This window comes from Salvia splendens, chromosome 1, assembly GCF_004379255.2.
Source record: "Salvia splendens isolate huo1 chromosome 1, SspV2, whole genome shotgun sequence".
In the NCBI taxonomy this organism is placed as follows: Eukaryota; Viridiplantae; Streptophyta; class Magnoliopsida; order Lamiales; family Lamiaceae; genus Salvia; species Salvia splendens.
The window spans coordinates 37,809,578-37,820,958 of NC_056032.1; the positions used below are offsets into that span (position 1 = coordinate 37,809,578).

The window sequence follows — 11,381 nt, forward strand, 5'->3', positions numbered from 1 at the left end:
GTCATGATTTATACCCAAATTGGCATACCAATTTTACTAGCATCTTGTCTAGTAGTATTGCTGTCGTGATTTGTACCCAAATTGGCATACCAATTTTACTAGCATCTTTTACATACATCGACTCCAGTCTTATTAAGTGTTGTTTTCTTATCGGATGGAAAAGCATGCATCAGCATCACAGAGTTAGAGTTACTCAGTTAATTATAAGCCTGATTTATTTGTGCTGTTTCATTTTTAAACTTAGTAGTATTACAAATTTTGCTTCCAATCTCTCCTAGAGTTTTTGTTTTCTGCACTTTTTTAGTGTGAGTCAGAGCTTAATTATTTCTTCTTCTTTCCATATGTTTGTGAAGCATCCGTTGATGGTGGATGGGAAGATGCAAACCATGAAAGAGAATATGTATGTCTCTTCACTAACTACAAATATTTTGCTGATATAGTACTCATTTTGAAATACAATACTCCTTGTTATTAGTGATGGAAAAAAATTTGATGGGAAACATTTTCAAGTGGCAATATATTTACTTGACTTATGTAGAAACAGTGGGTATTGGAATGCCAATCAGAACCTGAGTATTTTTGTCTCAGCAACAAAATTTAATTACCTTGGAATAATCAGAACCATTCTACATTTCAAATTAAGCAAACAGATTCAACCACATCCACCATGTCTGAGGAGAAGGGAAAATTAAAGTTGTGTTTACATATTACAGATGCTGCAGCAATTTGTAGGAACTTTTTTGGGCAAGTCACGGTTACAAAATAGCGACAATCACAATGCTAAGCTCCTTCAGCCAAGGTTCCCTTCGATGTGCTGATGTAGAGTACTGCAAAATGAATCAATACTTTAGGATCAGGGAAAAAGATGAATGCATATGAACATCAGATACAAAGCCTATCTGCTAGTTGTTGCTTACCATTATTTCCACGAATGAAGGCATCTCCATATTTGTTCTTAAGCTGGCCATTCACGTACTCCTCTGTTTGTTCCATTGCAATATTCATGTACCCATCCAGACAAGCAAGGATACCTGAATGATAAAATTAAACACAAAGAAGAAGCTTGTGAGTTTTTGGGCATATTAAGAAAGAAGCAAGTGAACTTCCTTCAGTTCAAAACCATCTTACAATCAAACACATTCATTCATATACTGACTATTGAGCCAATTCAAGGTACAAGAATTAAAAAGCGCGAGAACAAGTTTGCAAAATAACTTCAGATTATCATTCCACGGCAAACTACAAGCACAATATATAATTTCTCTTCCCTAAGTTAGGTGCGAGATACTCCCTCCATCCCACAAAAATAGCCCTTTCTATTTTTGGCAAGTCTTTTCTCTCTTATAAGCTAGGCCACATTCTCCACTAACAATACTTCTATCACTTTTTCTTTCTACATCTCTCCTACTTTACCAATTTCACATTAAAACCAGTGCCATCCCCTAAGTCCCTATTTTTATGGGACGGAGGAGTATTATTTAGCCTGCATTTTATTGTATAAAATTACTTGAAGGGTACAAAGCACCCACCATGAGCTTTCTCCAAAACACGGAGCACCACCCCTCCTCTCACCCGGCACCAATTCATTCCCCCTACCAATTCAGCCACTTTGAGAGAGATCCAACAACCATATCACATGAATGGATATTCTGTTTACGTTTAGGTACATCAAGGCAGCCGGTCACATCACTTAAAGAGCTTTCTATTCCCCCCTAAATGAGTGGATCTCCAATGAACAATCATACTTCATGAATTAGGACTAAATTTTAAACAGAACTAGGACCTCAATTCTTGGTTATGGAAGTTACAAATTGTAAATAGCAAGCATAAACACTCAATGGCACGCATACTAAGACTTACTAAAGCAGCCTAATTAGGTACACGAATAAAAAAGTGAGAACAGGTTTGCCAAATAACTTCAGATTATCATTCCAGCAAACTATATGCATAATAGTACTATATAAGTTCTCTTCCCTAAGTCAGGTGCAAGATATTGTTTAGCCTGCCTTTTATTATAATAAAATTACTTCAAGGGTACCAAGCACAGAGCCATGAGATTACTCCAAAACACAGAGCAAGACCTGTAGCATCATCACTCTCTCTCTCTCTCTCTCACACACACACACACACACACATTCACCCTACCAACTCAATCCAGAACTAGGCTCTCAAAGTCTTGATTTTTGAAGTTACAAATTGTAAATAGCAATGTGAACACTCAATGGCATGTCTACTAAAGACTTAATAGAGCATCTTCAATACAAGAATCGAGCCCAAAAATAGTGAATATAAGAAAATACGTCAGAATGCAATTGGCGAGAGTGAGAGAGAAGGTTAATTGAGAAGAAGTTAACCTCTGTAATCGACACCGGAGTTCAATTTGACAACCACAGGTCGCCCACGTATAGATTTCAGAAAATCTGCAGGAGTTTTAGTGCCCGACATCTTCTCCCCTGTACCGCTCATTTTTTTCCAAAATGCAAAACAGCTGCCCAGAAACAGCACATACACGATTAACATATCCTCTAAACAGAAATAAATGAACAATTCTTAGCTAAAATCTACTGGAAACAAGAATTTCGCATATTTAGGTATATCTATCACCACAGCGTCAGTCGAATTAAAACAGTCTAAACAGAAGTCTCGACTTTCTTTAACAATGAGTAAAGAAAGCACTCAAATTATACACGGTTTTCTATACACAGACAATTTCGCATAACTCGTATCAACGGCGAACAAGAAACTCACCAAGAAAACCTGCAGAGGAGAACGACGGAATTTGGTGCGGCCGGAGATTGCAATTACGATATAGAGGGAATAAATATAGTACGAAATTGAAATTTTTTTCCTTTCCCCTTTTGTTGCCTTAATTCTACTTCAAATTTCAACTAGGAATAAACATGAATTCAGGGTTCTTTCATAAATAGGGTTTTGAATTTATGTTTCTTGGACTGGGCTTGATGAAACGGGGCGGGCTCTTAAATTTTGCCATTATTCACGCAATATACTTTCTCCGTTTTTTTTCACATTAACCTAATTATGTTATGTTAACTTTGTTACAAAAAATATAATTAGGCTAAATTTTTATCTTTCCAAAAATTTATATAAAAGGATCAAACTTTGACTCTCTCTCTCTACTATTTTAAATTATTTATATGAAAGAGTCAAATTTTAACATATTCAAAAAATTATTAAAGGATCAATTTTATTTGATTGAAACAATTTGATTTTTAGTATCACTAAAAATGTCAATTTATATACAGATCGATTAACTAAAATTTGACCAAATTTCATAATTTAAATAGCTATTATTTTAATAAAAAAATAATAAGTATAGTATATAAGTTCATATGATTTCTATAACAAATGCAAAACTTTAATTATCAAATAAATCATGCATAATCTAGTTTGTAATCAAAATATTTATTACAAAATTTTAATTGTCGAATAAATCATGCATTACAATGTTTGTATTTTGGTTTAGTAAATTGACATTTTTTAGTGATAAAATAAGAAAAAAATTGACCTTTTTATATATTTTGGAATAAGTAAAAGTGTGATAATTTCTTATAGTAATAAATTTTCGAAATATTTGTTAAAAAGTTAGCATAATTATTTAGATTAAAAAGTAGACAGAAATAAGGAGAAAAATAGTAGGAGTAGTACTAGTAGAAAGAAAAATAAGAGAAAGTTAGAGGTAAATATGTAGAGAGGAGAGAGGTGGGTGGAAGGCAAAGAAGGGGAAGCGTATCGGTGTGAGTGGCATGAGGAGAGGAATTCATGAAGGCTGTAGACTCTCAATCCGAGAATTTGCAGGTTGGGATAAAGAAGGTAAAGTGTGTCTTTTGATGCCCATTTCTACTTAGTGTTGAGGGGTACTGTTGTTTTCTTCATTTGCTATAAGCAGTATTAACTTTTTATCTTCAATGAATAAGCATAATGGATATGCATTTAATTTTTTTAGCATTGTTAAGGTTACAATTTGCCAAGATGTAGCCACTAAATTTAGGGGCTATACTGAGATATGATTGCTCATCACATAATGAATAATAAGTTTTTGTGGACTCTGCATTCCACTAGGAGAACCTCAGAAAATATAGTTTATCAAGACTTTGACAGTGTATAGATAGTATAGTTTCTAAGTATCTCCATAGTTGCCGTTGGTGGGGATTTCATCTTATTGTACAATGGTCATACCTTGACCAACTGGAAGTAGATTATTTGGTGGCATTAACAAGATAATAGTGAGATACAATATGAGATAAGTCACATTGAGGTTTATCTATGATTAAATTAGTCATAGGGTTGGAAGTGAGGTGGATAATCATGAGATACAATGTAATTTTGGTGAAGAGTTCTTGACTTTCCCTAAATTACTCCTTTTGAAATCCTCTCTCTCTAATACTGTTACCTGCTGTTTGGTGAAGAGCTGCAGAGCTTGATTTTAGGAGGCAAAACAGGGACATACAAGCTTAAATGCCATTATATATGGGAGCATTGTTTCATGTTCATTAATATGTTGATTGTAATATTTACACAAGTGTATCTTCTTGTTGCAGATTCGTTTAAGAAATCAGTCAGACTATTCAATGTGATCATTTGTATACTTGTCATGAATGCAGCCAAAAGAGTACTTAACTCGTGCTCAAGTGTTGGTAAAAGAGATGGAATTTGGTGCATGGAATGCATGAATGAGGAAAAAGAAAGGAAGAGCAGCTGATGTGGAGCTCAATCAAGAACGGTTGAAAAGTTAGTTAGGGAACAATCATGAGTTAGTTAGAATCTACTGAGCTTATTTGTCAACTGGCAAACACAAGATGCTTTTAAATATGAGTGTAACTGATACGAGAATATCTCTACAAATATCCCAAAATCTCTCTTATTTAGTTAGTATTGATTAAGCATATCTTTCCATATATTCTTAGTATCTTTATTTCTTATTCCCTAAGTCATAGTAGTCTTATAAATAGAAGATATTGTATTCTTCTAATTCAATCAATGAAATAACGTATTATTTTCCTCAATCTATCGTTTTCTTTATTTTTCCTTGTTCTTTACTTTACCGCAAACCCTACAATCGGAGCTGATCTCAAGGCAAGCTTGAGACGTCCGCCGTTCTTCTTCTCATCGTCGACTCTGCGTCGTCGATCAAGACTCGTTGAGGGGATTACCCTTAACAATTGGTGCTTTCATTGTTGATCTCATGTCGGATTGTCAATCATTCGGGGGTCAGACGGAAGCCATGTACTCCCTACCCGCTGTCACGGACCCGATACTATCACCCACGGTGGAGTCGCCCTCCATAGATCCGATTAGGGTTCTGTTCGAACAGGTGATGGCAGGTTTAGCGAGAGTGGAGACACGCATGGACGACTACGATCGCCGCCCGTCTTCTCTCCACAAGCTACGACCGGAACCGGAGCCGCCACACAGTCGCGCGACCCCTCGTTCACTGGAGGTCGTCTTGCCGTTTACTCCGCCTTTCGCCGCGGTATCCGTCGCTATGCCGCCACTACCGACGACCGCCCCCTGTTTGAGCCGCACCGAGGGGTTTCTTCCTAACCCTAATTGCGCAACAGGATCGCTTCGACCAGGGTTCGACCAGCCGCAATCAGTGTGGGAACCGCCGCCCACGTCGCGGCCACAGCGCTCGTCGTGGGATCTGCCGCCCACGTCGGGATCACAGCAGGCAGCACCATGGGATTTGCACCCCTCTTCACACGCACAACACTCGTCGTGGGATCTGCCGCCCACGTCGCGAGCACAGCAGACAGCGCCGTGGGTTATGCCCCCCACATCGCGTGCTCCCTCGGCATGGGATTTGCCTCCCCCGTCGCGCGCACACACTTCGTGGGATCCACCTCTCCCGTCGCGCGCCCCCACGGCATGGGATGCTTTGGGTCCTCGTTTCAGCGATCATCAAACTCACGGAGGAAGGTCGTCCTGGGACCCACCAGAGCAGCAGCACACCTACTGGGAACAACACCACGAGCCCGTGCTTGACCAACCACTACTGCAACGTTGGCCCGCCTATTGCCATCCACCGAGCCACCACGGTTCAACAGCACCGATGCCTGCTACTCAGGCACCAGCCCCGATCTCCCTGCCGCGCGGCCCAGATATAAGGTATGGTTCAATGAAGTCCCTTGCCGATGATATTGATAATCGTGAATCAGTGCAATCTCGTCAAATTTATTATGATATTGTAATTGATCAACTACTTCATCAAGATCTAATTGGTAAGGAAGAGGAATTGACAGAAGTTGAGGAATTTTTGCAAGTATCCGATGAACCACAATTTGATATGGATCTGTCGAATGTGATTGCACAGACAAAAAATGTTAGTCATTCTAGTGTTGATGTTAGTGGATCAATTCATGGCAATAATGATTCGTGTACTGCTGCTGGATTGTCACTTGCATACCGAAAACATGATGTGGAGCATGATAGGGTGTATAGTACATTGTTAAGCAACTGGATTGATTCTTTTTTGTTGAAAAAGGACAGACAGGGTCCCATTGAGGAAGTTGAGAAGGTAATTGTATATGTGGATCTGCATCTCAGCAATGTTGCAAGCATTGTTCACCATTCAACAAGGGTCGACGCCGATGCTCGGTTAATCCCTCCGTGCAAGGACACGCCGTCACCACAGTCGTGTTTGGGAATTCAAGGATGTTTAGACAAGTTCTCTGTTTTGGGGCTGAACAATAGGAAGCACGATATGGATAGACATAAGTCACCATTCACTCTCGCAAAAGCCACACACCATGGTTCATCCAATCTTCAATTTGGGTTGCAAGGGGTGCATGATTTACAGTCTGCTACAGATGCGGGTGGTAGGCTATTGGAGTTAGATACGAGTTGTAAATGTCTGCCTAAGGAGACGACCGAGAGCATTGCTAATGCGGGATTGAAAGCAGGGGATGTCATGTCGGAGTTAGACGTTTCTCGACTTTCCTTTCCCAAGTATGAATTGGCATATGTGTTGGATGATGTCAGGCAGCTAGCAAAGGTGGTTTCTGTGGTTCAAGAAGTTGATTGTGTCAAGCAAGAGGCAACGAGCATTTACCTTCTCAGATGTTTTCAGAAGACACCACCTCCTGTTCTAGTACTGTGTGAGCACGAAACAGGTGAAGATTTTGTTGTTAAATGGAGCTATAAGGCCGACGAGGCAGATTGGGAGTCATGCAAATATAGCTGTTCTAACTTGTTGGTGGAGAATCATACTCACACTTTTGTCAAAACAGTTGGCGAACTTGATTTCAGCTTTCCAATTGGAGCACCACTTCTGATGAGCGCATTCTTGATACCAATGCAACTGGAGCCTTTCGGCAAAGCAAAGCTTCTGTTCGTGACGCTCATCGTTATGTCGTGGTTCCCACCTTGAGGACAAGGTGGATTTTAACAGAGGGGGAGTTGATACGAGAATATCTCTACAAATATCCCAAAATCTCTCTTATTTAGTTAGTATTGATTAAGCATATCTTTCCATATATTCTTAGTATCTTTATTTCTTATTCCCTAAGTCATAGTAGTCTTATAAATAGAAGATATTGTATTCTTCTAATTCAATCAATGAAATAACGTATTATTTTCCTCAATCTATCGTTTTCTTTATTTTTCCTTGTTCTTTACTTTACCGCAAACCCTACAATCGGAGCTGATCTCAAGGCAAGCTTGAGACGTCCGCCGTTCTTCTTCTCATCGTCGACTCTGCGTCGTCGATCAAGACTCGTTGAGGGGATTACCCTTAACAGTAACATACATGTGCGCATGATTTCAGTTAATCACTATCTTGTCTATTCCCTCAATACTTCGTCCCTCTATTATCTTCTCGGTGGCCGTTCATCCATTTCAAGATTGCCTTTGGATGAATGGCCACCGAGAAGATACCGAAGGTAACAAAGAGAATAACAAAGTATTGAGATAATAGGGAAGATAGTAGTTTATTCAACCCTTACGCAAATGTATGTTACAATCAGTATTTAAAAGTATCTTGCGCTTGTCAGCTCACAAACTAAGCTCAACAAATTCTAAACTAACTGTTTCCTAAGTAACTTTTTGATCGAGCTCCACATTTCTTGCTTCTATTTACTCATTCCATGCACAAATTAGAACAAGGAATAGATGCTTCAATTGATATATACCATACTATGATGGATGGTACATAATGAAGAGAAATGCCTAATGGTTTTCCACAGACTTAAGGTAAATGCTAACTTATTGGTGTTGAAGAGTATTCTTCCAAATAAAGAATATTGTAGTCGTAAGCATGTTTTTCAACTACTTCAAGTACAATGGATACTTCTCGTAATAAGCTGAATAGATTATAGAACTATTACAGTGACTATTTTGGGCAGGAATTCTTGGCACACTATTATGCAATGGCTTTACGCCTTCAATCGTTACTTATGGGTGTCTCATCGACCTTTATATCAAGGTAGCTGATACTTTTAGATGCAATTACTGAATGGTTTGTTTTTCTGAGAATGTGGATATTATAATGCTGTATCTTCTTTCTCTACTTAGTACTACATGACATATTCATTTCAAATGTTTCCGAGTCAATGCATAAAATAGCGCTGCATTAGAATTTAACTAGATTTGCAAGCTAGTTTTATCCTGCTTACTTTAGAAACGAAGTTTACAATCGACTTTATTGAGCTGTCCTAATTATCAAAGTGTGATTTGCTTAATTTTCACAAATTGCTTTCTTTATCTTCACATATGGGGAAAACTAAGTGAGAAATGAAAGGGAGAGTCCTAGACCGACCTTAAGAATGTTTTTGCCCATAATTCATTCTTTTGCAAAGGCTAGAAAAATGAGAAGAGCTCTTGATGTTTTTAATATGTTCTGATTACTGGCCTCGTCGAAAAGTGTCAGGTACGTTACTCATTGAAATATCAGTTCTTACAATATTGTCCGTCTTGATGGTTTTAGTTTAGGCATATTAGGAGTATTGAACGTAGCCACACATGTTTTCGTTTTCTCCTTCAAGTTATTATCGTTAGATAAAGAATGCCATGGATATTAGTCCCAATTAGCACACATACACATCCATCATGCATGGTTATGCCTCGTTGGGCGATATTGGAAAAGCATTTGAGTACTTTTCCAAGCTACTAAACGAGGGACTCGAGCTCGATGCTTACATTTACGAGTCCTTGCTCAAGGTATGCTGTAAACCGGGCAGGATGCAAAGTGCTTCGGCAATTACAATTTACAAAAGAGATTGCTAAGAATCCACTTCTTGCTTTGCATCTATCTATGTTACCATGACTGCATGACATTGTGCCTGTCTACTTCAATTCATCTCTCCAAATTCTTCTTGGATTTACATTGACAACTTTTTTTCATTTAAAATTTTTTAAAGTAAAATTTCAAGTGTTGGTTCATCGTTTTGCGGTCGTATTTTATTTTTATTCAGGGTACATTGTATGTTATTTGTAGAAATGAAAAGGACATGCAAGGTCGTTGAGGTAGAGTGGCTCATACCTAAAAGCCTTTGCATCGTTGACCTCTTGATTTTGTCTTTATTGGTGTACACTAGTTGGTAGAAATTGATTTAGATTTATCAATGTATATTAAACAAAGGTGATGGATTCAACCCTCTTGTAACTCCAAATTGTGACATAATTCAACTGCTATAATTTGTATATCCAGCGTGTAGTGTGAAGAATGCAATGACACACTAATTTGACTTTTAGACTGGTTGGATATGACTTTCAAACAAGTCACAATCCATTCCTAACTCTATTTTTTACAAGTCCCTTGGGGTGTCCACAATATGGAACCCCGGCTGCCGCCGACTCAGCGGCGGCGGCGCGGCTCCCTATTGCAGAGGACAGCTGAGCCGGGACAGGGAGGGGCGGACACGCCATCGCCGACTACTCAGCGTGGACGGGGCGGGGGGATAGGAGCCGCGGCTCCCTATTGTGGGGCGCTGGCGGCCGGAAAAGTTTTTTTAATTTTTTTTTATTTTTTCAGTTTTTTTGTGATAAAATATTCTGATTTGTGATAAATTAATGTGATTTGTACCAACAATTGAAAAATAATGTGATTTGTGGCTGTGGCTTGTCCACTATTAGGGTAAACAAATTTTTGTGGTCGTGGACAAAAAAAAGTGGCTTGTCTTATTGTGGACACTCTTACTAAGTTAGTTGTATAAAAATGTCTTTTGTTGAAATTTTAATATAGTACTCCCTCCGTCCCATAATAGATGTCATACTCTCCTTTTTAGTTTGTCTCATAAAAGATGTCACTTTTTTGGGAAAAAACTCACTCTCACAATGATATAAATATACTATTTTCTCTCTCCATCTAATAAACAAAACAACATCACTTAAATTCTCGTATCAATCTCTAAGTGTGTCATCTATTATGGGACGGAGGAAGTACTATGTTCTGTTCCTAAAAACTTAACTTGTCTTGAGATTGCCCGAAATTGAATTGAATCAAAGATAAATTTTGTCATGTAGAAAATATCAAAAACTGCATTAATTTTGTAATGCAAGCAACATATATGAATGAATTCAATATTCCACGCATTAATTCTTAATCAATCAAAGAGATAGGAGAAAATTACATTTAAAAAAAAAAAGAAAGAAAATTACTAATTTTGTCGCCGAGTAAGAAAGTAGTACTACTACTTTTTTGTTTATTAATTTGCAATTTCAATGCTCATATTCATTATTCATATCCAAACGATACGAGCACGAATTTCTAAAAAAGGACATTGCGTAAAGCTCCATCATCATTGAATTCACAAATAAAATACTAAGAATTGCATATAAATCATTAATTATTTTGCATGTCTCGCCGATCTTAATTTGGTGCATGCTTCCTATATCAATAAAATGCATTCAGACATTATGAATGGTGGGTATGTGTCACAATCACTAATTTAATCCAAAGATTAGTACAGCATAATTATGTGCTAATATTAATTATTAGGATCAAGTACAGCAATGATATGAGGTCAACTCAGCATGTGCCTCTCATATTTATCCCTAATCATAATAACTAGTGGAAGATGGGAGACAAAGCAGTTGAATCGCACACCTTTATTCATCTTCAATTCCAATTATTAAGATTGTAATCTCAATGTTCCAACACCAAAATCTTCAACCGCACGACCAAAACAAAATTATGACTATTAAGTATATCATTAGTAATGAAAAGATTATATTAATGTGTTCGGAAGTTTCATTGGACAAAGATTTCAGAAATTTTTAATGTGTAATGAAAAGATTATTAACTTTGTTAGCTAACTAGAATATTTAATAAATCACTTTTTTTATGATTCTATCTAATTAATGCGTACAATGCTTAGAGCATGCGCAGCGGTGGCGCCGTCCGCGCCGCTGGCACGGACGCCATC

General features: G+C 37.9%; 2 protein-coding genes across 2 annotated transcripts; one reads left to right on the forward strand and one right to left on the reverse strand.

Moving 5' to 3' along the window:
* Window positions 1–576: 576 nt before the first annotated feature.
* Window positions 577–2,906, reverse strand: LOC121799836 (sm-like protein LSM36B). Its single transcript, XM_042199339.1, has 4 exons — window positions 2,749–2,906; window positions 2,355–2,488; window positions 918–1,031; window positions 577–827 (listed from the first exon to the last, which is right to left on the reverse strand). Exons 2-4 carry the CDS (start codon window positions 2,464–2,466, stop codon window positions 781–783), a joined length of 273 nt encoding a protein of 90 aa, XP_042055273.1. The 5' UTR covers window positions 2,467–2,488; window positions 2,749–2,906; the 3' UTR covers window positions 577–780.
* Window positions 2,907–5,016: 2,110 nt separating this feature from the next.
* LOC121799845 lies at window positions 5,017–7,436 on the forward strand. The gene is made up of 2 exons (XM_042199352.1): window positions 5,017–6,126; window positions 6,508–7,436. Exons 1-2 carry the CDS (start codon window positions 5,204–5,206, stop codon window positions 7,385–7,387), a joined length of 1,803 nt encoding a protein of 600 aa, XP_042055286.1. The 5' UTR covers window positions 5,017–5,203; the 3' UTR covers window positions 7,388–7,436.
* The last annotated feature ends 3,945 nt before the right edge of the window (window positions 7,437–11,381 follow it).